The sequence below is a fragment of the Danio aesculapii genome, chromosome 5, assembly GCF_903798145.1.
Source record: "Danio aesculapii chromosome 5, fDanAes4.1, whole genome shotgun sequence".
In the NCBI taxonomy this organism is placed as follows: Eukaryota; Metazoa; Chordata; class Actinopteri; order Cypriniformes; family Danionidae; genus Danio; species Danio aesculapii.
This window is the reverse complement of record NC_079439.1, coordinates 33,500,043-33,527,153: the sequence shown is the minus strand read 5'-3', so window position 1 is coordinate 33,527,153 and position 27,111 is coordinate 33,500,043. Positions and strand designations below refer to the sequence as shown.

At 38.3% G+C, this 27,111-nt stretch overlaps 3 protein-coding genes across 3 annotated transcripts in view; all 3 read right to left on the bottom strand.

Annotated features, from left to right (window-relative positions):
* LOC130229278 (myosin heavy chain, fast skeletal muscle-like) overlaps positions 1-11,247 on the bottom strand; it is a 35,709-nt gene extending 24,462 nt beyond the window's left edge. Inside the window, exons 1-2 of the mRNA XM_056457993.1 lie at positions 11,206-11,247; positions 11,041-11,078 (exon numbers count right to left, since the gene is read on the bottom strand). The gene's annotated coding sequence lies outside the window, so the exon portion shown is untranslated. The remainder of the gene's footprint in view (positions 1-11,040; positions 11,079-11,205) is intronic.
* On the bottom strand, positions 31-11,272 carry myhc4 (myosin heavy chain 4). Its single transcript, XM_056457995.1, has 41 exons — positions 11,206-11,272; positions 11,041-11,078; positions 10,492-10,706; positions 10,270-10,413; positions 9,162-9,318; positions 9,038-9,065; positions 8,825-8,933; positions 8,649-8,741; positions 8,493-8,556; positions 8,318-8,416; positions 8,125-8,228; positions 7,907-8,045; positions 7,665-7,783; positions 7,398-7,547; positions 7,145-7,315; positions 6,748-7,048; positions 6,567-6,637; positions 6,342-6,429; positions 6,112-6,229; positions 5,904-6,027; positions 5,669-5,805; positions 5,335-5,590; positions 5,010-5,252; positions 4,697-4,873; positions 4,472-4,617; positions 4,301-4,391; positions 3,823-4,212; positions 3,606-3,732; positions 3,241-3,359; positions 2,873-3,069; positions 2,600-2,783; positions 2,326-2,491; positions 2,120-2,244; positions 1,694-2,002; positions 1,381-1,584; positions 1,171-1,296; positions 901-1,071; positions 666-770; positions 475-570; positions 260-391; positions 31-137 (listed from the first exon to the last, which is right to left on the bottom strand). The coding sequence occupies exons 3-41, from the start codon at positions 10,696-10,698 to the stop codon at positions 123-125; spliced, it is 5,802 nt and encodes a 1,933-aa protein (XP_056313970.1). The 5' UTR covers positions 10,699-10,706; positions 11,041-11,078; positions 11,206-11,272; the 3' UTR covers positions 31-122.
* A 3,866-nt stretch (positions 11,273-15,138) lies between these two features.
* myhz2 (myosin, heavy polypeptide 2, fast muscle specific) lies at positions 15,139-26,190 on the bottom strand. The gene is made up of 41 exons (XM_056457996.1): positions 26,119-26,190; positions 25,986-26,022; positions 24,511-24,729; positions 24,251-24,394; positions 24,010-24,166; positions 23,886-23,913; positions 23,676-23,781; positions 23,499-23,591; positions 23,343-23,406; positions 23,168-23,266; positions 22,975-23,078; positions 22,757-22,895; positions 22,503-22,621; positions 22,220-22,369; positions 21,967-22,137; positions 21,579-21,879; positions 21,420-21,487; positions 21,189-21,276; positions 20,960-21,077; positions 20,748-20,871; positions 20,515-20,651; positions 20,148-20,403; positions 19,822-20,064; positions 19,555-19,731; positions 19,330-19,475; positions 19,158-19,248; positions 18,680-19,069; positions 18,464-18,590; positions 18,237-18,355; positions 17,949-18,145; positions 17,683-17,866; positions 17,403-17,568; positions 17,197-17,321; positions 16,794-17,102; positions 16,481-16,684; positions 16,271-16,396; positions 16,012-16,182; positions 15,758-15,862; positions 15,575-15,670; positions 15,356-15,487; positions 15,139-15,247 (listed from the first exon to the last, which is right to left on the bottom strand). The coding sequence occupies exons 3-41, from the start codon at positions 24,715-24,717 to the stop codon at positions 15,233-15,235; spliced, it is 5,796 nt and encodes a 1,931-aa protein (XP_056313971.1). The 5' UTR covers positions 24,718-24,729; positions 25,986-26,022; positions 26,119-26,190; the 3' UTR covers positions 15,139-15,232.
* Between the last annotated feature and the right edge of the window lie 921 nt (positions 26,191-27,111).

Below are 27,111 nucleotides of genomic sequence, written 5' to 3'. Positions count from 1 at the left end.
TTGTTTAAAGATCACTCCAAGACAAATGTATTTTCCTCTAAAAACATATTTATTTAAAAATATCTCTCTAGAACAGTCATATTATATGACTTCAGTAGAGCTTCTATTCGGGTTTAAGAGTTTCACTCTTCTTTGGCCTAGAACAAAAAAGAAGCACAACAATAAGACTTGTAAATATTCCACATATACTCAGTCACAAGCTGAATGCTATATTGTCCTTCTGAGTAAAAGTATAGAATCTTGTAATAAGACAACTGACCTTTCCAGCATCACGGCTTTTGGCTCTGAGCTTGTTGACCTGGGACTCAGAAATGTCAGCGCGCTCCTCAGCCTCTTCCAGCTCATGCTGCACCTTCCTCAACTTGGACAGGTGAGAGTTGGCTTGTTCCTCCTGCAAAGTCACATACAATTGTATAAACATCTTGAACAAAACATATCAGGTGTTTATGTAAAGTTCTCAAATGAGGAACTCACAGCTTCTTCAGACTGCCTCTTGTAAGCCTTGACCTTCAGCTGAAGCTTATCAACCAGATCCTGCAGTCTGTTGACGTTCTTCTTGTCCTCCTCAGTCTGCATACAGCAAACAAAGATTAATGTAATCTCAACTTTTAACAATCTTTAATTTTATGTTAATTTGATGGAAACTTTTACTCTGATGTCTTTACCTGGTAAGTGAGCTCCTTGACTCTCCTCTCATATTTGCGGACGCCTTTAACAGCATCAGCTCCACGTCTCTGCTCTGCCTCAACTTCAGTCTCAAGCTCACGAACCTAAATAAAACACATTATTAAAGTTACTTTATTCAACATATGTGTTGACTTTCCAAAATATTCCAGAATGTTCCAAAATGACACACTATTTATATAATAATGATTAACACAAGAATAAAATCATGCTTACTCTGGACTCCAGTTTCTGGAGTTGTTTCTTTCCTCCCTTCATGGCCAGATTCTCAGCCTCATCCAGACGGTGCTGCAGGTCCTTCACTGTGATTTCCAGATTTTTCTTCATCCTCTCAAGGTGAGCACTGGTGTCTTGCTCTTTCTTCAGCTCCTCTGCCATCATTGCAGCCTTTTGAAATACAGAAAACAGCATACAAAAACTTACTAGATTCATATTTTATAGGTGTACCAGTCCTTGGTGGCATATTTGACATTTCCTGTTGCTCACATCAGTGATGGCCTTCTTGGCCTTCTCCTCTGCATTTCTGGCTTCCTGTACAGTGTCTTCAACTTCACCCTGGATCTGAACAAGGTCAGCCTCAAGCTTCTTCTTGGTGTTCAAAAGACTTGTGTTCTACAACATGGAAGCAACAATATGCATGTTTATAAGAATGCTCAAAATTTCCTTACTTTCAATGTAAAAATAATATGCTTTTACCTGAGAGTGCAGCAATCCAACACGCTCACTGGCATCGACCAGCTCTTGTTCAGCCACTTTGCGTCCTCTCTCTGTCTGCTCCAGAGCAGCTCTCAGCTCCTCAATCTCAGACTGCATCAGAGTGTTTCTGCGCTCCACCATGGCCACCTGCTCCTTCATGTCTTCCTGTCCTCTGACGGCATCATCAAGGTGCAGCTGGGCATCCTGAACATAACAAAAGCTTAACAATAAGCTTTCTGTGTGCTTTGTGTTAGCACATAGTTTAGACTTGACAAACACATTAATTGCACCTAAAGCTGAAGAGAAGTCATACCTTGAGTTGTGCCTGAACATTCCTGAGCTGTTTCTGGGCCTCAGCAGCCTGGCGATTGGCATGGCTCAGCTGAATCTCCATCTCGTTAAGGTCTCCCTCCATTTTCTTTTTGATTCTCAGAGCATCATTCCTGCTCCTGACTTCAGAGTCAAGAGTGCTCTGCATGGCATCAGTAACTCTCTGACTGTTCCTCTTGATCTGCTCCATCTCCTCATCCTTCTCTGCAAGCTTCCTGTCAATCTCACCCTTGACCTGGTTTAGCTCAAGCTGGACACGAAGAATCTTGGACTCTTCATGCTCCAGGGTGCCCTATGTCAAATAAAAACAACATTTGCATTTTTAGAATAAAACAATTTGCATTAAGACATATTAAAACAAACATAAAAAGTCCTAGAAACAATTATATCTAAATCTGTATATACGCACTTCAGCCTCTTCCAGGGCGGTCTGAATCTCTGCCTTCTCAGTCTCCACTGTCTTCTTGGCCTTTTCCAGCTCATGGATGCTCTTACCAGTCTCACCTATCTGCTCTGTCAGATCTGAAATCTCCTCTGTAGAAAGGAAAAATATTATCTGTATCATTAAGAACATTGATTCATCAGATTTAGTTATTTTCAATGTTTGATTCTTACGCTGCAGATTCTTGTTCTCTCTCTTGAGGGTCTCCAGTTGATCCAGAGTCTCCTCATAGGAGTTCTTCATCTTGAACAGCTCAGTGCTGAGTGAACGAGCTTCTTTCTGGGCACCTTCCAGCTCTGCCTGACCCTCCTCATATTTCTGCTTCCATTCTGCCAGGACCTTTAGGGGGGAATATATCACAATCAGGTTTGTTCAACTTGTAGTCTCCAGAAGAAAGACCATTTTCTGAAATAGAATATCACATCACAGTATGACTCCATATTTTACCTTGTCAAAGTTCCTCTGTTTTTTGTCAAGGTTAGCAGCCAAAGCATTGGCTCTCTCCACATCAATCATGAGGTCCTCCACTTCACCCTGGAGTCTCTGTTTGGTCTTCTCCAGAGATGCACATTTGGAGTTCACTGCCTCAATTTGCTCCTCTGCCTCTTGCAGACGCTGAGCCAGCTTCTTCCTGTTAAATATTTCACAGTAATCAATAAAAATGCATGCAGTCGCCCAAATATAAAAAACCCAAACACAAAGTTCTTTTGAAGTTCATACTTGGACTCTTCAAGTTCTTCTGTGCGCTGGATGGCATCAGTTTCATATTTGGTTCTCCACTGAGCAACCTCACTGTTGGCCTTTGACATTCCCCGCTGCAGCTCAGCCTTTGCCTCCTGCTCTTCCTCAAACTGCTCACGGAGCAGGTCGCAGTCATGACGGGCTGATTGTACAGCATGGGCCAGTGCATTCTTAGCCTAGAAGACAAAGTCATATACTATTAGCTTGGCTCCATAGTAAATGGAATTTATGTGGGATGTATGCATACATACATACATACAAATATATATATATATATATATATATATATATATATATATATATATATATATATATATATATATATATACTTTTTTATGTTGTATTACCTTAACCTCCTCTTCAACCTGCCTTTTAAGCTCCTCAATTTGTTGAGTGAAAGCCTGTTTTCCTCTTGTGAGCTGAGAAACCAGAGCCTCCTTTTCCTCCAGCTGACGACCAAACTCACCTTTTGAGGTAATTTTTTGTGTCAGATTTTTGTTTCCATCAGTAAAGTCAGCATAATTGGAGTATTTCTAATTGTTAGAAATGAGAACGCAAGTCCCTTCTCCCCTCCCAATCATGCCGGGAGTGTTGGTAAATGCTAAGTTCTTAGACAGAGCAGCCAGAGTGAATTCATGTCTCAGTCAAGGCCAATATGTGAAGATGGGATTGGGATGCAAAGAAAATGTTCATAAATATTTTCAATAGTTACCATTTTCAGTTTGAAGTCTTGCTCTTTGAGCACTGAGATCATTTAACTGGCGAAGGTTCTCATCATTCTTAGACTTAATTTCACTAAGTTGGTCCTCAACTGTGCGGCACATCTTCTCAAGATTGGCCTACAAAAAAAACAAGTCATTTGATTGTTATGAATCTTAACCAAATAAAAAAAAATTACTTATTTTACAATTCTTGAACAATTCTTAAACCTTTGCTTTGGCAACAGCCTCCATGTTGCTGGAGAGATCATCAATCTCCATTTTGTATTCACTCTTCTCTTTCTCAAGCTTCTGCTTGACACGCTGGAGGTTGTCGATTTGCTCTCCCAGCTCGGCCACACTGTCTGCCTGCTTCTTGCGCAGGGCAGCAGCAGTAGCTTCATGCTGAAGGGTGGACTCTTCAAGATCACGACGCAGCTTCTGGAATTCAGCTTCACGCTTCTTATTCATCTCGATCTGAGCAGCAGTGGCTCCTCCAGCCTCCTCAAGCCTCTCACTGATCTCCTCAAGTTCCCTGGAGAGATCGGCTCTCTGCTTCTCAACCTTGGCACGAGCAGCACGCTCAGCCTCAATCTCTTCCTCCAATTCCTCAATGCGAGCCTATGCATTCAGACAATTAATGAAGCCATGTTAGTCTTCGTTACATCTTTGCCTTTAATAATGTTTAATAAATTTCAATAAAAAATACCTGAAGCTCCTTAATCTTCTTTTGGAGCTGAGCACCCAAAGATTGTTCATCTTCAATCTTGCTGAGCAGCTGACTTGTTTCAAAGTCTTTCCTGTGGGTGATCAAGTATCATTAGTTTGTACACAGCAAATCCATGAAATGTTTTGTTAATATATTTATTGCTTTATTTACTTTTTAATTTTCTCCTCAGACTGCTGCTTGTCATTTTCCAGGTCCATGATGGACTCTTGAGCCAATTTCAGGTCTCCTTCAAGCTTTCTCTTGGCTCTCTCCAGGTCCATGCGAAGCTTCTTTTCTTGTTCAAGGGAACCCTCAAGCTATAGGACAATGAAATTTAAAATATCTTCGAAGCAAAAACAGTAAATAAATTATTTACATGTTTAATAAAGAGCTCACATCATCAACTTGCTGCTCAAGCTTTGTCTTGGATTTGGTCAGGGTGTTGACTTTGTCCTCCTCAGCCTGGAGATCATCCAGAGTCTGCTGATGTGCCTCTTGGAGGGCTTTCTTCTCCTTTGTAAGCTTGGCAATGCTCTCATCCTGAGATGCCATTTCCTCTGTCAAGTTCTTGACCTGTGTAATTTGATTTTAAATACGCTTAGTTTTTTTTACTATATATATATATATATACACTCATTCTATTTATTACATATATCAAAACTTTACGAATTATTCTAAAAAAGAAATAAAAAAAAAACTAGCCTCCAACCTTATTCTCTGTGGCATGTTTCTCCTTTTCCACTTTAGCCAAGGTGAGCTCCAGGTCATCAATGTCCTTCTTCAGCTCGGAGCACTCATCCTCCAGTTTCCTCTTCTTGGCTGTCAGTTCAGCATTGATTTCTTCTTCATCCTCCAGTCTCTCAGTTGTCTCTTTGAGTTTAGCCTCAAGCTGGATTTTGCTCTTGATCAGACCCTCACACCTCTCCTCAGCATCTGAGAGATTCTCAGATTCCTGTTAGGAAAACACATCATTCTATCATTACAACTAATGTTAATGGAGATGAAGTTGAGTTTATTAAGTTAAGAATACTCACAGAAGCCACTGCCAGCTGCAGATCATTTTTCTCTTGCAGCAGTGCCACCATCTTCTCTTCCAGCTCCTTCTTTTTGGCTTCAGCCTTGACAAGATCTTCTTTGCATTTGACAAAGTCCTCTTTCATGGTTGCCAGCTCTTTCTCAGTCTCAGCACTCTTCAGCAGAGGCTTAATCTTGTAGTAAACCTTCATCCATGGCCAGTGTTTGACATTCATAAATGAGCGGACATTGTACTGGATGGTGTAAATGGACTCCCTGTGAATAATTTATCATTAAATGCCATGTTCATTATTTTTTACCATTCACACAATTATAATTCATGCGATCCCTCACCTTCTCTCCATCATCTTCACAAACTCTCTTCTCATCAGGTAAGCACGGCAGAGAGCCTGAGTCATTGTGACCAGACTAGCCAGTTTCTCATCCCGCATCTCCTCAAGAGTACCCAGAAGACCAGCTTTGAAGAACACCTGAATTCATGTAATTAGAGAAAAGGAAAAGAAATTTATGTCGAATCTAAATTACACTTATCGCTAAATCTCTTTAAACTGTAAATTAAAATATGAACCTTTGTGTGTCCAAATCTGTACTCATCATGATTAACGTCAATGGATCCCAGGAGTTTCTCACTGGCCTTTTTGTTGTCAATGAACTGTCCCTCTGGGATAACACTGGCATTCAGCACTTTGTATCTGTTGGAAATTTATCAAAATTGTTAAGATCTTGTAATTAAGTAATTCGTAAAGTTAATCTTGCTTTCAGGAGTTCCCATTTACCTCTGCTTGAAGTCACCATAGAGGATTCTGCTGGGGAAGCCCTTTCTGCAGATTCTGATACCCTCCAGTACACCGTTACACCTCAGCTGGTGGATAACCAGGAAGTTCTCCATAAGACCTATATGGAAAAGTATACAGCATGAGCTTGGTAAATATTAACATTGTTGTGGAAAAAAATATTTAAACATTGTGCTTATGTCAGTATATCTGTGGGCCATTTATTTATTTACCTGGAGTCTTGGACTCGTTGGGAATCAGACAACGCACAAAGTGAGGGTGAGTGCTCCTCAAGTTGGTCATAAGCTTGCCCAAATTCTCCTGTTTAGTCATGAAAAGTTTCTGATTTGTATGCACATTTTACATTTTTTAATTATCATTCCATTACCTAAAATAAACCAAGGTCATAGGCAGTGATTACTTTAAGTTGTTTCATTATTGATACAAAATTATTATACCCTGAACTGAGAAGACACAGTCTGCATGGAACCACCCTTCTTCTTGCCTCCCTTCTTTCCGCCTCCAGTCTCTATTCATATAAAAATAGTAACAAGAAGGGGAGATCTAAGTTTGGTTAAATTGATGCAAATGATCATATTAACATATATTAACATATTAATATATTAACACTTTTTTTACCCTCAACAACGGGTGGGTAGAGAGTAGCCAGCAGTTTGACAGATGACTTCTGGTAAAGCTGCACAACAGACTCATTCAGTGGATCCTTGTTCTTGTCCAGCCAGCCAGAAACGTTGTAGTCCACAGTTCCAGCATAGTGGACCAGGGAGAAATGAGCCTCAGCCTTGCCTTTGGTAGGCCTTGGTTTCTGGAAAGCATTGCACTTGCCAAGATGCTGGTCATACAGCTTGTTCTTGAAGGAAACATCTGTAGCCTTGGGGAACATGCACTCCTCTTCAAGGATGGAGAAGATACCCATGGGCTGTTTATGAAAGAAGGTTGTTCGTTAGTAAGTTAGTAATTGTATGATTCTGAGAATAGACAATGGAAATGAATAAATCCATAAACCAGTAAAAACCTTCTCAATGAGCTCAATGCAAGCGGCCAAGTCCATGCCGAAGTCAATGAACTCCCAAACAATGCCCTCCTTCTTGTACTCCTCTTGTTCCAGCACAAACATGTGGTGGTTGAAAAACTGTTGCAGTTTCTCATTAGTGAAGTTGATGCACAGCTGCTCCATGCTGTTGAACTAGAGAAGGAAACATGATTATTTACTGACTACTGAATATGACTCAGTATGAAGTACAAAGAAATGAAAGAATCCTTCTTACATCAAAGATCTCAAAACCAGCAATATCCAGCACACCAATAAAGAAATTTCTTTGTTGTTTTGTGTCCAACATCTGGTTGATACGAATGACCATCCACAAGAACATCTTCTCATAGATGGATTTGGACAAGGCGCTAACAGAGTTGTACACCTGTAAGTGGAAGAATTGAAATTTTATTAAACATTTTTGCTTTTTACAAATACTAGTCAAATTCACCAGTGATATTCTAATCAAGCTCATGGACCAGCTGAAAATGTTACTACATACCTGTGGCACAGTCTGTCCTTTGGTCACAAACTCATTTCCGACCTTGACTCTGGGGTAGCACAAAGCCTTCAGCATATCAGCAGAGTTCAAACCCAGAAGGTAAGAGATTTTGTCAGCCTCTGCAATTCAAACATTACAAAAATATAAATATTTTTCTTGCCTTGAAAATTCAACTATTTTTGCTTTTAAACAGAAACAATGATCTGCATGTGATGGCACACATAAGAAAAAAAGAGTCTCACCCTCTGTGCCATCAGGCTCTGCCTGCTCCTCACGCTGCTTCTGCTTGAATTTCATGTTACCATGATGGAGCACAGCTCCAGTGAACTTGTAGATGCCCATTTTCTCTTCACCAGTGAAGCCCAGAATGTCAATTGCAGTCTGGAGATTACAGAGAAGAATGAGACCTACGATCTGTCATTTCTATATAGAATATATCAGTAATCAAACATCGACTTACATCAGTAGCAACCAGCTCCTCTTTATCATCAATGCTTGCCACTGTGATCTGACCCTGACTGCACATGGGGAAGTCATAGGGGTTGGTGGTGATGAGCGTCATTTCTGTAAAATAAGAGCAGAACATTTATTATGCACAGTTTTACAATATTACATATACGATAACAAGCACTGAATGAAGTATGTGCACCTACCAATCAGCTCAGGCTTGTGGTTGGTCATCATCTGGTAGAAGATGTGGTAGCCTCTCTCATCTGGAAGCTGGAATGTCACTCTAGATTTCTCCAGCAGATCTGTTGAGAGAATTAACTTGAGTCACAATCATCTGAAGAGTGACTGACAAAGACAAATTAAGTCATGTCCACCTACATGTCTCAATGTCAGCACTGGCCAGTTTTCCAGTTGTGCCGAAATGAATTCTGATGAATTTACCCTGTTTTAAACATAATAACAAATTAATAATAACAACAACAATCAAAACAGAATAAATTTATAGAAAAACCAACTGACTAAGATGTGACTTACAAAACGAGAGGAGTTGTCATTTCTCACAGTCTTGGCATTACCATAAGCCTCAAGCAGAGGGTTGGCAGCAATGATCTGATCCTCAAGAGAGCCCTGTGTTGTTTGAAGTTTCATTAATTTTCCATTTAATTTCTAAACATTGCTTTAGGAATATTTTCTATAGTTTTTTCTCATACCTGCATTTTGCTACTCTCTTTCTTCTTGTCACCGCCCTGAACTGCAACTGTGGCAAAGTACTGGATGACACGTTTGGTGTTCACAGTCTTTCCAGCACCAGATTCTCCACTGGTTTATGAGAGACAAGAAGACAGAAGATGATAAGACATGTAGAAGTTGCACAAGAGGAAAATAAACCTGTTCTCAGCATCTTTATAAGATTAGATACATACGTAATCAGGACAGACTGGTTCTCTCTGTCTGTAAATGCAAAGGTAATAATGTTTTAGCAATCATTTTGTTACAATGATGAATGTGAACTTGTGTGTAATTCAGATCTTGTAAATGAGATCTCACCAGTGAGCATGAACTGATAGGCATTGTCAGAGACAGAGAAGATGTGGGGTGGAGCCTCCATACGCTTCTTGCCTCTGTATGCAGCAACCACTTCTGCGTCATACACTGGGAGCCACTTGTAGGGGTTCACAGTAGCGCAGAACAGCCCAGAGTAGGTCTGAAACGAGGAGAGAAGTGGTCAGTTGCAAGCTGTTATGGTCAGCGATGTAAATAAGTGGTTGTTTGTTTTTGATGGCCACTTTCTGTTTTTTTCTTCCTTTCTTGGTCCTTGTTATTGTGCTATCTCTATGGGCCTGTTTACACCTGGTCACTTCATGCATTTTCTCTGGTCGGATAGCTATCTGATTTCTGAAAATGGATCCATTTACATTTGACCACATAAATTTGTCTCCATTCAACGAATATGAGTTCAATCTTGTAATTTACCACTAAATGCAGATTTATCTAAGTTACTTTAACTAAATCATCAGATACACAGCATTCTATTTAATACATTTTACAGAAGCGTAAGCTGCATATCTTATTTGGAGTTCAAATTATTTTATAGACTGTACGGCATGGTGGCTCAGTGGTTAGCACTGTCACCTCACAACATCAGACTTATATCCATCTCAAATGCATTTCGGATGCATTTACACCTGCCCATATCATAATTTGATAGCTATTCGAGCAGAAAAAACATGTGAATTGACCGGGTGTAAACAGCTCTTGTGAGTGTGTGCGCTCGCCTTTTCCTAGGTGAATGCACCTGCTTGCTGTTGAGTGGCTGATTGGTAGAAACTAAAAGATGCCAACAAGGTAAAGAAGGAGAAACAGCTTTTATTGACCAGCCAGCCAAGAATCTATATATATATTTTTTTTGTTTTGCTTGTATTTTTGTCTCTTTAGTTTTATTTTAGTTGTCTTATATTTGTTAATTTGTTATTTTTGTTGATCAAGTCTCCTTACTGTATGTGTTGAGTGTGTGAATAAATCTATTTGGAACGTCTATACTTGCTCATTCTTTTATGTTATATAATCTCTCTAATACCTATTTAATGAATGGTTGTAACACAAGCACACAGATTAAATGTCTTTAAGTGCTGTTGTAGGTTGTTTCAAAACTTACGTAGATCATCCATGCTGCATAACGCTCTTTGAGGTTATACAGCACAGAGGGTTCATTGAGATGGGTCATCATGGCCATGTCCTCAATCTTGTCAAACTTGGGAGGATTCATTGGGTGGACGTCATCCTCCTTAGCAACTCTCTCCTATAAAAGTCATCCAGTCAGTAATAGATTTATAAAGGCTTGTAATTGTATTTCATTTATGCAGAATGTAAAACTTACCTCCTTGGTGTCAAGCGTAATAACAGTGACTTTGCCACCATCTTTGCTCTTGATTGTTCCCTTGACGTACAGCTCTTTATCATCAACCACATAACAAGCAGTTTTGGCATCAAAGGGTTTGTTCTGAGCCTCAATTCTCTCCTTCTCAGGCTTGCGGAGGAAAATGGCAGCCTTGCCGTAAACGGCCATCTCCGCGTCCGTACTCATGGTGGCGGCTTGGTGGAAATCAGATAGAGAAATTGCAGTGACTTTAACTAACAAAATTATTTTGCCACAAAACACAAGACAGAACTCTGCAGTGTTCCTGCCTATAGTTGGCAAATATCAAGCAAAACTGCTTTTTCACAATATACCATTGACAACAACAATATTGATATGATTCTTAAAAGTATCGGGTACTTTTTTAAAACATTAGATTATAAATCTGTTAACATACACAACTACTTTTATAAATCATGCTAAATTGAGTTATGGAGTTTTAACAATAATGTACCGGTCATACAAATACAAAACAAGACAATTTGATCATTGTAAGAGAAATTCACCTACCTTCTCTTGTCTTGAGATCAGATGAAATTTATTCCACCCTGCAAAACAATCACATAAGTTGTCTGATAACGGATGCTTTTTATACCACAAGAAAATGGAAACGTGTTCTGCTTTACTTCAGGTTTGAAATAAATGTTATGCTACCATAACTGCAAAGGAACTTACCACCAGCTGGATCTCCTCTAGTGTCTGATAGGGTTGATCATGCTCTCCCCTACGTTTATATTAAGATGAACTTGCACTGCAAGCAGACACTAAATATGGACTGACATCATAGTTTTATTACACTATAAAAAAAAGCTGTCCATCCACAGTGAGGAAAGCATTCAACAGTCTATTAGAAATACTTAATAAATAAATAAAAACAAAAAAAGAAGCTGCCATTAAATGAATTCTTAATTACAAAAACATGAATAAAATATTACTATACATTTTTATATTATTAGTAGAAGTTTTTCTGTTATTAATAAAAAATTGGCATTTGTCCATGCAGTTTATATAGACAAATATAAATAGATATATATAAAGTTTTAAAATGGTTATCATTCATCACATTAAGTTGAACTGCTACACAAAGAAATGCAAAATATAAACATTCATAATTCCTTTATTTATTTACATGTGATCTAAATGTACCATATATGTCTTGGGTTACATTTGTGACAAGCTCAACACCATATATTGTATATTAACTTTGTAGCATTTCTATTTATGTAACATGCAAGCAGATGATTTATATGATATGATTGCCAGATTAAAAAGAACTGGCTGTAATCATAATGCTTGGACTGTAGTGCTCTTACTAAAAGAAGTTTATTCAAGTATACTATTTGGTATACTTGTTTTAAACTTGAAATTAGAAAGTATACTTTTAGTCAGCTTTTTATGTACTTCTCTAAAATGTACTTCCCTTACAAAAATAAGTTTAAGTGTACTATTAGTACACTTCTTTAAAAAAAAAAAAAGAAAAGAAAATGAATAATTGTAAACAAATAATGGTAATTCATAACTTTTAGTGTATTAGGTGTAGTTGTATGTGCTAAATTGGAACAACTTAAAACATACTCAGTGAAGGCCAATTCACAATTTTACCCCTTAGCCTTTGCCCTTATATGCCTACCCCTCTATTTGTGCATTCATGTAAAGGGGTAGGGTAGTGTCCCAATTCTCTTTTGCTTGGAGGCTTAAAAGGTAAAGGGAAGGACCATATACTGTAGCTCTTTAAATAGAGATTTTTAGGACCAATCTACAAAAAAGGTATGAGAATTTTCCCTGACTTAAAAAGAAAAAATAAGTTTTTACTACAAACAATCTGATTTATTGCATTCATTCATTCATTCATTTTCTTTTCAGTTTAGTAACTTTATTATTCTGGGGTTGCCACAGCGGAATGGACCGCCAACTTATCCAGCATGTGTTTCACGCAGCAGATTCCCTTCCAGTTGCAACCCATCACAGGGAAACACCCATCTCATTCACACACATACACCACAGACAATTTTAGCTTACCCAATTCACCTGTACCACATGTCTGTCTTTGGACTTGTGGGGGAAACCGGAGCACCCGGAGAAAACCCACGCGAACGCAGGAAGAACATGCTACTACACACAGAAACTGACCCAGCCGAGGCTCGAATCAGCGACCTTCTTGCTGTGAGGTACTACTGCACTACTGTGTCGCCCTATTGCATTCATAGCAATGTTAGTGTTACAGTCATGATCTTCAAAGAAACATTTAGAAAAAATTGCTAAATTTCACTATCAATTGGCAGCTTGTTTTAAGTGACAAACTCACTTAATTATGACATATTATTTCTATAAATAAGACACACATTTTTACTTGTCATTAAAATGCCTCTTGATTTAGGGATTTTTACATATTTGCACTAGAAACAAGACATAAAGCGTTTTTTTTTTTTTTGCAGTAAAAGCATGCAGGTGTCTTAAGCTTTCTGGAAATTCTTAACAGAAACTTTACTATCTTGTGAGGCCATGGAAGAGGATTTGAATTGGAGGCTAATGTTATCTCTCTCTTTAATCACTGTGTATAGACCCCCAGGACCCTATGTCAATTTTCTAAAAGAGTTTTCTGATTTTATTAGACTTACTAGTTAAAACTGATAAAATACTAATTGTAGTAGATTACCACATCCACATAGATGACACTAATAATACATTAGGACTTGCGTTTACTGATTTATTACAATCCCCACATTGCACCATATTACAATGCACCATTGTCCAACCCAATCACTTAAAGCATACATTAGATCTAATTTTATCTCATAGAATTGAGGTAATTGATATAGACATAGCACAAGTGAAGATGTAACATCACTATCTTATTATGTAAGCTGTGTATACACTGAAAAAAAGAATTCAATGATGATTCCTTGGATTTAACCCAACACTGGGAAACACTTTTTCACACACATAGACTATGGCCAATTTAACTTATTCAATTTAACTATAGCGCATGTCTTTGGACTGTGGGGAAAACTAGAGCAACCAGCGACATTCTTGCTGTGAAGTGATCGTGCTACTCACTGCACCACCGTGAAGCCCATTAGTAGTGATGACTTAATTTTTTTTTTCAGTGATAAAATAGAAAACTTCAGACAGAAAATAGAAGTTGTTAAACTTTCTGCACTGTCTTAAAGTTCAGATTCATTAAACATTCTACTAAATCAAAATAATCTACAGTGCATAAAAATCATAGGACAGAAAGAGCTAGATAAACATAAATATGTCTAAACCAGCTACATGTATGCTAGAGCCAATTGCAATAAAATCACTGAAAGAGTTGTTACTTGTAGTAGGAGAACCTCTTCTTAACATTATCAAGTCTTCTTTATCTTTAGGCCATGTTTCAAACCCCTTCTTGATGTTATTAAGCCTCTTAATAAGAAACCACAACTTGATTCCAGCAACCTAGCTAAGTATAGGCCTATTTCAACTCTTCCATTTAAGTCTAAAATACTAGAAAAAGTTGTTTTCGCCCAATTATGCTACTTTCTACAGATAAACAATGTTTTTGAAGCATTTTAGTCAGGTTCCAGGCCTCATTACAGTACGGAAACCGCTTTAGTGAAAATAATCAACAATTTACTTTTAGCTGCTGACAGAGACTGTATCACGTTACTAGTTTTATTTGACCTCAGTGCTGCATTTGACACTATTGATCATGATATCCTCATAGATGGCTTAAATTTTACAGGTGTCCAGGTAAAGGCTTTTTGATGGTTTAAGTCACACTTAACTGACCATTACCAGTTTGTAAATATAAATGAACAGCTTTCACATGTCAGGCCAGTTAAGTATGGGGTGCCTCAAGGATCAGTTTTAGGCCCTTGCTGTTTACAATGTACATGCTACCCCTGGGAGGTATTATTAGAAGACACTGGATTAGTTTTAACTGCTATGCAGATGATACGCAATTATGTTTTTCATCAAACCCCAATGAGACGTCTGAACTGTCTAAGCTAACAGAGTGTATAAAAGATGTAAAAGACTGGATGACCAACAATTTCCTTCTTTTAAATTCAGACAAAACAGAAGTATTATTTATATGTCCAAAATCCTGTACATAGCAGATCTCATAACTCAACCTGCACTTAGAGGTATACAAAGTTAGCACTAGCTCTACTGTAAAAGAACTGGGTGTTATATTTGACAGCAGCTTAACTTTTAAAAACCATATCTCCCATGTCACAATAAATCACCTTCTTTCATCTAAGAAATATGGAAGGTAAAAAGCATGCTATCTATCTCAGATCCAAAAAAGCTAATTCATGCTTTTATGACTTCTAGGCTGGATTACGGTAATGCTCTGTTCGCTGGTTGCCCAGCGTTCCCTATTAATAAACTTCAGTTAGTGAATCAGCTCTTTCCCACCTTACTTATAGCTTCTGTTGCACTGTTATCTTACTTCAGTTATTCTGCATATATTCAATGTTAATCCTTAAACACCAAAAATCTAGAAATGAGTTTTGGTCAACTGGCATATGGTTTCATTCAATCACTCTACTTTTTCTGGAGCTGTTGTTGTCATATACATTTGAACATAAAGTTATTCTAAAGATCACCCCAAGACAAATGTATTTTCCAGTAAGCACATATTTATTTAAAAATATATCTACAGAACAGTCATATTATACGACTTCAGTAGAGCCTCCCTTCACGTTTAAGGGCTTCACTCTTCTTTGGCCTAGAACAAAAATGAAGCACATTAATATGACATGTAAATAATCCCCATATATTCAAATATAAGCTGAATACTAATTTTTAAGTACAGAGTCTTATATATGCAACTGACCTTTCCAGCGTCACGACTCTTGGCCCTGAGCTTGTTGACCTGGGACTCAGCAATATCAGCACGCTCCTCTGCCTCCTCCAGCTCATGCTGCACCTTCCTCAACTTGGACAAGTGAGAGTTGGCTTGTTCCTCCTGCAAAGTCACATACAACTGTATCAGTTCAAGCACATCTTGAAAGTTCACAGATGTTTATGTAAAGTTCTCCAATGAAGAACTCACAGCTTCTTCAGACTGCCTCTTGTAAGCCTTGACCTTCAGCTGAAGCTTATCAACTAAATCTTGCAGTCTGCTGACATTCTTCTTGTCCTCCTCAGTCTGCATACAGTGAACAAAGATTAATATGATCTATTTTACCAACTTACATTTTATATTTGATTAAAACTTTTACTCTGATTTCTTTACCTGGTAGGTGAGCTCCTTGACTCTCCTCTCATATTTGCGGACGCCTTTAACAGCATCAGCTCCACGTCTCTGCTCTGCCTCAACTTCAGTCTCAAGCTCACGAACCTAAATAAGACACATTATTAAACTTACTTTACTCAAAATATGTTTTGATTTTTCGAAATTTTAACACGACACACACTATTTACGTAATAATGATTAACATGAAAATATATGTAATATATGTATTAACATGAAAAAAAATATATGCTTACTCTGGACTCCAGTTTCTGGAGTTGTTTCTTTCCTCCTTTCATGGCCAGATTCTCAGCCTCATCCAGACGGTGCTGCAGGTCCTTGACTGTGACCTCCAGATTCTTCTTCATCCTCTCAAGGTGAGCACTGGTGTCTTGCTCTTTCTTCAGCTCCTCAGCCATCATTGCAGCCTTTTGAAAGCATACAGAAACTTATTAGAGCCACATTTTATAAGTGTACCAGTCCTTGGTGATATATTTGACATCTTATGTTGCTCACATCAGTGATGGCCTTCTTGGCCTTCTCCTCTGCATTTCTGGCTTCCTGTACAGTGTCTTCAACTTCACTCTGGATCTGAACAAGGTCACCCTCAAGCTTCTTCTTGGTGTTCAAAAGACTTGTGTTCTACAGCATGGAAGCAACAATATGAATGTTTACTAAGATGCTCTTAATTTCTGTACTTTCAATGTAAAAATAATATGCTTTTACCTGAGAGTGCAGCAGTCCAACACGCTCACTGGCATCGACCAGCTCTTGTTCAGCCACTTTGCGTCCTCTCTCTGTCTGCTCCAGAGCAGCTCTCAGCTCCTCAATCTCAGACTGCATCAGAGTGTTTCTGCGCTCCACCATGGCCACCTGCTCCTTCATGTCTTCCTGTCCTCTCACAGCATCATCAAGGTGCAACTGGGCATCCTGAACATAACAACAGCTTTACAGTAGGATTTCTGTGTGCTTTGTGTTAGCACATAGGTTAAATTTGACAAACGTATGAATTGCATCTAAAGCTGAAGAGAAGTCATACCTTGAGTTGTGCCTGAACATTCCTGAGCTGTTTCTGGGCCTCAGCAGCCTGGCGATTGGCATGACTCAGCTGAATCTCCATCTCGTTAAGGTCTCCCTCCATCTTCTTCTTGATTCTCAGAGCATCATTCCTGCTCCTGACTTCAGAGTCAAGAGTGCTCTGCATGGCTTCAGTGACTCTCTGACTGTTTCTCTTAATCTGCTCCATCTCCTCATCCTTCTCTGCAAGCTTCCTGTCAATCTCACCCTTGACCTGGTTTAGCTCAAGCTGGACACGAAGAATCTTGGACTCTTCATGCTCCAGGGTGCCCTATGATAAAAATTTCATTTTCAGAATGAAATTATCGAATAACAAAGTAGTATAAGTCCTAGAAATAACCCCACGTAAATCTACATATACTCACTTCAGCCTCTTCCAGGGCAGTCTGAATCTCAGCCTTCTCAGTCTCCACTGTCTTCTTGGCCTTTTCCAGCTCATGGATGCTCTTACCAGTTTCACCTATTTGCTCTGTCAGATCTGAAATCTCCTCTGTAAAAAGAAAAATTATAATCTGTATCATAAAGAACGTTGATTCATCAGATTTTGTTATTTTCAATGTTTGATTCTTACGCTGCAGATTCTTGTTCTCTCTCTTGAGGGTCTCCAGCTGATCCAGAGTCTCCTCATAGGAGTTCTTCATCTTGAACAGCTCAGTGCTGAGTGAACGAGCTTCTTTCTGGGCACCTTCCAGCTCTGCCTGGCCTTCCTCATATTTCTGCTTCCATTCTGCCAGAACCTTTAGTGGGGAATATATTATGATCAGGTTTCATCAACTTGTAGTCTCTAGATTAAAGCTCATACTACTTTCTGAAAGAAAAAAATCACATCACAGTATGACTCCATATTTTACCTTGTCAAAGTTCCTCTGTTTTTTGTCAAGGTTGGCAGCCAAAGCATTGGCTCTCTCCACATCAATCATGAGGTCCTCCACTTCACCCTGGAGTCTCTGTTTGGTCTTCTCCAGAGATGCACATTTGGAGTTCACTGCCTCAATTTGCTCCTCCGCCTCTTGCAGACGCTGAGCCAGCTTCTTCCTGTAAAGTGTTTTGTAATCATCAATCAAAAAGTGTATGAAGTTGTAGAAATTAATAACATCAGTCTTGTTGAAGTTCATACTTGGACTCTTCAAGTTCTTCTGTGCGCTGGATGGCATCAGTTTCATATTTGGTTCTCCACTGAGCAACCTCACTGTTGGCCTTTGACATTCCCCGCTGCAGCTCAGCCTTTGCCTCCTGCTCTTCCTCAAACTGCTCACGGAGCAGGTCGCAGTCATGACGGGCTGATTGTACAGCGTGGGCCAGTGCATTCTTAGCCTAGAAGACAAAGTCACATACTATTAACTTGGCTGTTAATCTTCATCAGTAAATGTGGGACATACATATATAATCATTTATTTTGTATTACCTTGACCTCCTCCTCAATCTGCCTCTTAAGCTCCTCAATTTGTTGAGTGAAAGCCTGTTTTCCTCTTGTGAGCTGAGAAACCAGAGCCTCCTTCTCCTCCAGCTGACGGCCAAACTCACCTTTTAGGATTCATATTATTGTGTCAGATTAGTACAGTAACTCTATTAGCTAATATCAAACACATTCTTTGAAATAGATATTTTATAATTCGACTTTGAATAAGTTACCATTCTCAGTTTGAAGTCTTGCTCTTTGAGCACTGAGATCATTTATCTGGCGAAGGTTCTCATCATTCTTGGACTTAATTTCACTAAGTTGGTCCTCAACTGTGCGGCACATCTTCTCAAGATTAGCCTGCAAAAAATCAAAGTCACTTGATTGTTAGGAATCTTAACCAAATTAGATAAATTTTCTTGAATTTTCTTTTAAAACTGTTCTTAAACCTTTGCTTTGGCAACAGACTCCATGTTGCTGGAGAGATCATCAATCTCCATTTTGTATTCACTCTTCTCTTTCTCAAGCTTCTGCTTGACACGTTGGAGGTTGTCGATTTGCTCTCCCAGTTCAGCCACACTGTCTGCCTGCTTCTTGCGCAGGGCAGCAGCAGTAGCTTCATGCTGAAGGGTGGACTCTTCAAGATCACGACGCAGCTTCTGGAATTCAGCTTCACGCTTCTTATTCATCTCGATCTGAGCAGCAGTGGCTCCTCCAGCCTCCTCAAGCCTCTCACTGATCTCCTCAAGTTCCCTGGAGAGATCGGCTCTCTGCTTCTCAACCTTGGCACGGGCAGCACGCTCAGCCTCAATCTCTTCCTCCAGTTCCTCAATGCGAGCCTATGCATTCAGGCAATTAATGAAGCCATGTTAGTCTTTGTTACACCTATACCTAATGTTACACCTAATAAATTTCAATAAAAAATACCTGAAGCTCCTTAATCTTCTTCTGGAGCTGAGCACCCAAAGATTGTTCATCTTCAATCTTGCTGAGCAGCTGACTTGTTTCAAAGTCTTTCCTGTGGGTGATCAAGTATCAATGGTTTGTACACAGCAAATCCATAAAATGTTTTGATAATAAATGTAATGTTTTAAATTACTTTTTAATTTTCTCCTCAGACTGCTGCTTGTCATTTTCCAGGTCCATGATAGACTCTTGAGCCAATTTCAGGTCTCCTTCAAGCTTTCGCTTGGCTCTCTCCAGGTCCATGCGGAGTTTCTTCTCTTGTTCAAGGGAACCCTCAAGCTATAGGACAATGATATTTAAAATATCTTCGAAGCAAAAACAGTAAATAAATTATTTACATGTTTAATAAAGAGCTCACATCATCAACTTGCTGCTCAAGCTTTGTCTTGGATTTGGTCAGGGTGTTGACTTTGTCCTCCTCAGCCTGCAGATCATCCAGAGTCTGCTGATGTGCCTCTTGGAGGGCTTTCTTCTCCTTTGTAAGCTTGGCAATGCTCTCATCCTGAGATGCCATTTCCTCTGTCAAGTTCTTGACCTGTGTGAATATTTGTATCAAATAAGTTTAGTAAGATTTTTATTTATAATTTGCATAAGTAAAAGATGACATTATGTCTAAAAAGAAAACCTTATTCTCAGTGGCATGTTTCTCCTTTTCCACTTTAGCCAAGGTGAGCTCCAGGTCATCAATGTCTTTCTTCAGCTCAGAGCACTCGTCCTCCAGTTTCCTCTTCTTGGCTGTCAGTTCAGCATTGATTTCTTCCTCATCCTCCAGTCTCTCAGTTGTCTCTTTGAGTTTAGCCTCAAGCTGGATTTTGCTCTTGATCAGACCCTCACACCTCTCCTCAGCATCTGAGAGATTCTCAGATTCCTGTTAGGAAAACACATCATTCTATCATTACAACTAATGTTAATGGAGAGGGAATTGAGTTTATTAAATTAAAAATTACTCACAGAAGCCACTGCCAGCTGCAGATCATTTTTCTCTTGCAGCAGTGCCACCATCTTCTCTTCCAGCTCCTTCTTTTTGGCTTCAGCCTTGGCCAAAGCCTCTTTGCATTTAACAAAGTCCTCTTTCATGGTTGCCAGCTCTTTCTCAGTCTCAGCACTCTTCAGCAGAGGCTTAATCTTGTAGTAAACCTTCATCCATGGCCAGTGTTTGACATTCATGAATGAGCGGATGTTGTACTGGATGGTGTAAATGGACTCCCTGTGAATAATTCATCATTAAATGGCATAATCATAATTTCTTTTTACCATTCACACTTCATGCTATCATAATCATGCTATATCATGCTTCATAATTCATGCTATCCCTCACCTTCTCTCCATCATCTTCACAAACTCTCTTCTCATCAGGTAAGCACGGCAGAGAGCCTGAGTCATTGTGACCAGAGTAGCCAGTTTCTCATCACGCATCTCTTCAAGAGTACCCAGAAGACCAGCTTTGAAGAACACCTGAATTTATGTTATTAGAGAAAAAGAACAGAAAATGATTTCTAGGCTAAATTAAACTGTTCACTGAATCTCCTAGCACTTTAATGAAATATGAACCTTTGTGTGTCCAAATCTGTACTCATCATGATTAACGTCGATGGATCCCAGGAGTTTCTCACTGGCCTTCTTGTTGTCAATGAACTGTCCCTCAGGGATAACACTGGCATTCAGCACTTTGTATCTGTAGAAAATTTATTAAAATGGTTTATACATTTTAATTAAGTTACTCTTACAGTAAATAAATAATGTTTTCATGAAGTCACATTTACCTCTGCTTGAAGTCACCATAGAGGATTCTGCTGGGGAAGCCCTTTCTGCAGATTCTGATACCCTCCAGTACACCGTTACACCTCAGCTGGTGGATAACCAGGAAGTTCTCCATAAGACCTATATAGAACAGCATACATGATGAGCTTAGTAAATATTAATATTATTGTGGAAAGAAACAATAAACATTGTGTTTATGTCAGTACATTTGTTAGCCATTTATTTCTTTACCTGGAGTCTTGGACTCATTGGGAATCAGACAACGCACAAAGTGAGGGTGAGTGCTCCTCAAGTTGGTCATGAGCTTGCCCAAGTTCTCCTGTTTAATCATAAAAAAGTATTTTATTCATATTCTTTCCATTTTTGATTTATTGTTTCTCTGACCTAGAGACAACTAGGTAATCACATGCAGCTATTTTCAGTTGGATTAAAATTTACATATGGACTCAAACAAAAACATACTCTGAACTGAGAAGACACAGTCTGCATGGAACCACCCTTCTTCTTGCCTCCTTTCTTTCCGCCAGTCTCTATTAATATAACAATACAATGGTGCACATTATGTAATAACTATGAAGAAAAAAATCATGCAAATGAACATATTAACACTTCTGTCTTTACCCTCAACAACGGGTGGGTAGAGAGTAGCCAGCAGTTTGACAGAAGACTTCTGGTAAAGCTGCACAACAGACTCATTCAGTGGATCCTTGTTCTTGTCCAGCCAGCCACCAATGTTGTAGTCCACAGTTCCAGCATAGTGGACCAGGGAGAAGTGGGCCTCAGCCTTGCCTTTGGCAGGCTTTGGTTTCTGGAAAGCATTGCACTTGCCAAGATGCTGATCATACAGCTTGTTCTTGAAGGAAGTGTCTGTAGCCTTGGGGAACATGCACTCCTCTTCAAGGATGGAGAAGATACCCAAGGGCTGTTTATGAAAGAAGGTTGTTAGTAAATATTGTATGATTCTGAGAATAGACAATGGAAATTAATAAATACATAAAACAGTAAAAACCTTCTCAATGAGCTCAATGCAAGCGGCCAAGTCCATGCCGAAGTCAATGAACTCCCAAACAATGCCCTCCTTCTTGTACTCCTCTTGTTCCAGCACAAACATGTGGTGGTTGAAAAACTGTTGCAGTTTCTCATTAGTGAAGTTGATGCACAGCTGCTCCATGCTGTTGAACTAGAGAAGGAAACATGATTATTTACTGACTACTGAATATGACTCAGTTTGAAGTACAAAGAAATGAAAGAATCCTTCTTACATCAAAGATTTCAAAGCCAGCAATATCCAGCACACCAATGAAGAAATTTCTTTGTTGTTTTGTGTCCAACATCTGGTTGATACGAATGACCATCCACAAGAACATCCTCTCATAGATGGATTTGGACAAGGCGCTAACAGAGTTGTACACCTGTAAGAAGAACAGAGTTAATTTTTTTTATATATTTGCTTTTTAATAAAATAAAACAACTAGCAATAACTATTCTGATTTACTCATGAGTTTCTAATTATACTCACGGACCAGCTAAAATGTTACTACATACCTGTGGCACAGTCTGGCCTTTGGTCACAAACTCATTTCCGACCTTGACTCTGGGGTAGCACAAAGCCTTCAGCATATCAGCAGAGTTCAAACCCAGAAGGTAAGCGATTTTGTCAGCTTCTGTGATTTTAAAATTGACACACAGTCATTTATTTTCTTGACTCTTAAATTCAACCATTGCTTATTGTAAACAGAAACAATTATCAGTCAAAAGCACTATATGTGATGACACACATTAGAGAAATTAAGTCTCACCCTCTGTGCCATCAGGCTCTGCCTGCTCCTCACGCTGCTTCTGCTTGAACTTCATGTTACCATGATGGAGCACAGCTCCAGTGAACTTGTAGATGCCCATTTTCTCTTCACCAGTGAAGCCCAGAATGTCAATTGCAGTCTGAAGATTACAGAGAAGAATGAGACCTACGATCTGTCATATCTATATAGAATATATCAATAATCAAACATCGACTCACATCAGTTGCAACCAGCTCCTCTTTATCATCAATGCTTGCCACTGTGATCTGACCCTGACTGCACATGGGGAAGTCATAGGGGTTGGTGGTGATGAGCGTCATTTCTGTAAAATAAGAGCAGAACATTTATTATGCACAGGTTTACAATATTACATATACGATAACAAGCACTGAATGAAATATGTGCACCTACCAATCAGCTCAGGCTTGTGGTTGGTCATCATCTGGTAGAAGATGTGGTAGCCTCTCTCATCTGGAAGCTGGAATGTCACTCTAGATTTCTCCAGCAGATCTGTTGAGAAAATCAACTTGTGTCACAATCATCTGAAGAGTAACTGACAAAGACAAATTAAATCATGTCCACCTACATGTCTCAATGTCAGCACTGGCCAGTTTTCCAGATGTGCCGAAATGAATTCTGATGAATTTACCCTGTTTTAAACATAATAACAAATTAATAATAACAACAACAATCAAAACAGAATAAATTCATAGAAAAACCAACTGACTGAGATGTGACTTACAAAACGAGAGGAGTTGTCATTTCTCACAGTCTTTGCATTACCATAAGCCTCAAGCAGAGGGTTGGCAGCAATGATCTGATCCTCAAGAGAGCCCTGTGTTGTTTGAAGTTTCATTAATTTTCCATTTAATTTCTAAACATTGCTTTAGGAATATTTTCTATAGTTTTTATCTCATACCTGCATTTTGCTCTCTTTCTTCTTGTCACCGCCCTGAACTGCAACTGTGGCAAAGTACTGGATGACACGTTTGGTGTTCACAGTCTTTCCAGCACCAGATTCTCCACTGGTTTATGAGAGACAAGAAGACAGAAGATGATAAGACATGTAGAAGTTGCACAAGAGGAAAATAAACCTGTTCTCAGCATCTCTATAAGATTAGATACATACGTAATCAGGACAGACTGGTTCTCTCTGTCTGTAAATGCAAAGGTAATAATGTTTTAGCAATCATTTTGTTACAATGATGAATGTGAACTTGTGTGGAATTCAGATCTTGTAAATGAGATCTCACCAGTGAGCATGAACTGATAGGCATTGTCAGAGACAGAGAAGATGTGGGGTGGAGCCTCCATACGCTTCTTCCCTCTGTAGGCAGCAACCACTTCTGCGTCATACACGGGGAGCCACTTGTAGGGGTTCACAGTGGCGCAGAACAGCCCAGAGTAGGTCTGAAATGAGGAGAGAAGTGGTCAGATGGCAAGCACACAGACCAAATGTCTTTAAGTGCTGTTGTAGGTCATTTCAGAACTTACGTAGATCATCCATGCTGCATAACGCTCTTTGAGGTTATACAGCACAGAGGGTTCATTGAGATGGGTCATCATGGCCATGTCCTCAATCTTGTCAAACTTGGGAGGATTCATTGGGTGGACGTCATCCTCCTTAACAACTTTCTCCTATAAATTTAATTTAAAATACATTAATACAAAATGAATAACTAAAACAAAAAAAAAAATAAATAAACATTCCAGTGTGCTAATAACAACTACTTGAAATGGAAGATTAAAATTACCGTCTGAGTGTCAAGCGTAACAACAGTGACTTTGCCACCGTCTTTGCTCTTGATTGTTCCCTTGACGTACAGCTCTTTGTCATCAACCACATAACAAGCGGTTTTGGCATCAAATGGTTTGCTTTGAGCTTCAATTCTCTCCTTTTCAGGCTTACGGAGGAAAATGGCAGCTTTGCCATAAACGGCCATCTCCGCGTCAGTACTCATGGTGGCGGCTTACTAAAGAAAGTAGTATGAATATGAATAGTTATTTTAAAAATGAAAATTATTTTCAATTATAATGCAAAGCAATTTTACATTAAAAAAATATATAGAAACATAGAAAAAATATAAGTGAGGAGCATTTAAGCAGCCAAGTAACATTTATTAATCTTGCTTTCTCACAACTTTATTTGATGCTCATCTCTATTCACTGTCATTAGTAGAGTTTATTTTAAGCAATGTTTTAATTTTGAAATCTTACTTTGTGTTCCAAAAATTAAGAATTCTGCACTGAATGTTAGTTAATTAGTTAGTTAGTTCATCTTTTTTTTTTTTTTAGAAAATATGAGCAAAATATATTTTTGACATATCTTGTTGAAACTGTGCATATGTCACAAAGTGTGATCTAAATATGCAAAAGTCCTGTAAAGATACAACCGTCTGTCTCTTTTGGAGTGCTCATGTGTATTATTTGAAAAGGGTCTATTCATTTTCAATGGAATTATACAACTTTTTTGTTAGCATAGTCTGAAGATGATTTATTTAGATTTCTAGTAAAACTGCCTATGGGGAGTTTAATAAATAAGTTTTTGCTGAAAATTTTAAATGAAAATAGAAAAAAATGTAATGATAGAAATTACATTTGTGGAGTTCAGTTTTTTGGACTGTTAGCAACACAAAATGGTTTAAGCAAAAGTCTTTTCCCCTGTTTGTGCCAATTTTCATAATTAGTTCTATGGGGTGTCATCACCTCAAACGTGGAACAAAACATGACTACATTATGAAACATTAAAAAGCAATTAAGTTAAGTGCACCTTCAGTGCTTTGGCCCTAAAAATACAATGCTCCTAATCCCTAGAATTATCGTACTACTACAATATATTTAGTTGCATATATCTGTAAATAGATACAGATATAGATCCCATAAGGGAATAGATTTTTGTAAATTGTTCATAATTATTGTAATGATTAGATCACCTTATTAACAATGTATTCATAAACTGTTAACATATACCTCAAACATAACCTTTTTGAAAAATTTACTTTATAACTGTTGGTTAGTTACACAACACCTTAACTCGTTCGGATTTTGATTGTAATGTAATAACATGTACCTTTTCTAAAGCTGATAAGTCCTGTAAAAAGAGCTTTAAGAATCTAATTTAATTCAAATTGAATTTTCTTCATTAAAACGTCTTTGTTTAAATTATTTAAACGCAGCATGCTTCAGATTTTTCTACTCACAAATAAAAAAACTCTACCAAAAATCTTACCTTGCGTTCCTTGAGACCAGATGAATAATTCACTACCCTTCAATAAAAAGCAACATACAATGTATTAATACTTAATCAAATAAATAAAAACTCAATTACTTCCAGTACAGTCACAGCCAGCATGAGCTCTTACCACTGGCAGGAACGTCTGAGGTCTCCTCTGCAGCTCTTCTGCTCTCTCCTCTGGGCTTTTATTGAAGTTGACCATGCACAGTAAGCAAAATCTATACATGGGCAACCCCAAACCTTCTGATTTATGATCAGCATTCTTGACCCATTTTATGAGCAAGTTGAGGACAGACTCACAGATAGCCTATAACTGGTGGTATCTGTCATAAGTCAAACCTGTACTTGTTAAAATATCTCCAATTTTGAAGTTCACAGCTTCTATCTCGCATGTTATTTATAATTGAGCATCACTGCAGCTAATTAACTTGTTAATTTACAAATATTTATTTTACTCTATTAATATATTTGCCATTTGACGTGCACTTAAGCCATTAATCTTTTTTAGGATGAGGTATTCCATAGAATATTTAATGGGCACATTCTGAACTCATGAGAGTTGCATAGCATATTCTTGGCTGTTATGTAGGCACGCCCTGTTTTTTTATTCTTGCTGTAATGGTTTGTAAAGTGATTTCTTGATAGTTCCAGTATGATTATCTTTCCTATTAAACAACAATTACAAAATTAATGCACAAAGAAAAATACATACTTTTTAAATTAATTAGAACACATTTCACAATTTTACGCATAAACACTTTTGTTTATGTTTTGTCACAGAAAAAGTGCTTGATCAGCAAAATAAAGAAATAATTTGACAAGATATAAAGAAATATATCAAAGAATAGAGAAAAAATATTGCAAACAATGTCTGAAAACATTTTTATTACTAACAATCTATGATGTGTATTATAGATAGTAATATATATGTATTCTTATATCCACATTTAACTGAATTTAAACAAACAAATTGAGTTGAGTGTTATTACATTTAATGTGTTTAAATTCAACCCATATAAATTGTTTGTAACAACTTTGCAGACATAGTTGTTTTCAGTTTACAGTAGTAAGCTTGATTGATTAGGACTTTAAAACATATTGAAAAACATTACAAACAGCA

Coding starts and splice junctions, on each gene's coding strand:
- myhc4 (XM_056457995.1), bottom strand. CDS start 10,698: ATGAGTACGGACGCGGAGATGGCCGTTTACGGCAAGGCTGCCATTTTC. Junction 1,072..1,170: donor CCAAGAAGGCCATCACTGAT/GTGAGCAACAGG, acceptor GTATTTCAAAAG/GCTGCAATGATGGCAGAGGA. Junction 392..474: donor AGAGGCAGTCTGAAGAAGCT/GTGAGTTCCTCA, acceptor GTGACTTTGCAG/GAGGAACAAGCCAACTCTCA.
- myhz2 (XM_056457996.1), bottom strand. CDS start 24,717: ATGAGTACTGACGCGGAGATGGCCGTTTATGGCAAAGCTGCCATTTTC. Junction 21,488..21,578: donor CTACCCACCCGTTGTTGAGG/GTAAAGACAGAA, acceptor TTATATTAATAG/AGACTGGCGGAAAGAAAGGA. Junction 20,404..20,514: donor GTGAAGATGATGGAGAGAAG/GTGAGGGATAGC, acceptor AATTATTCACAG/GGAGTCCATTTACACCATCC.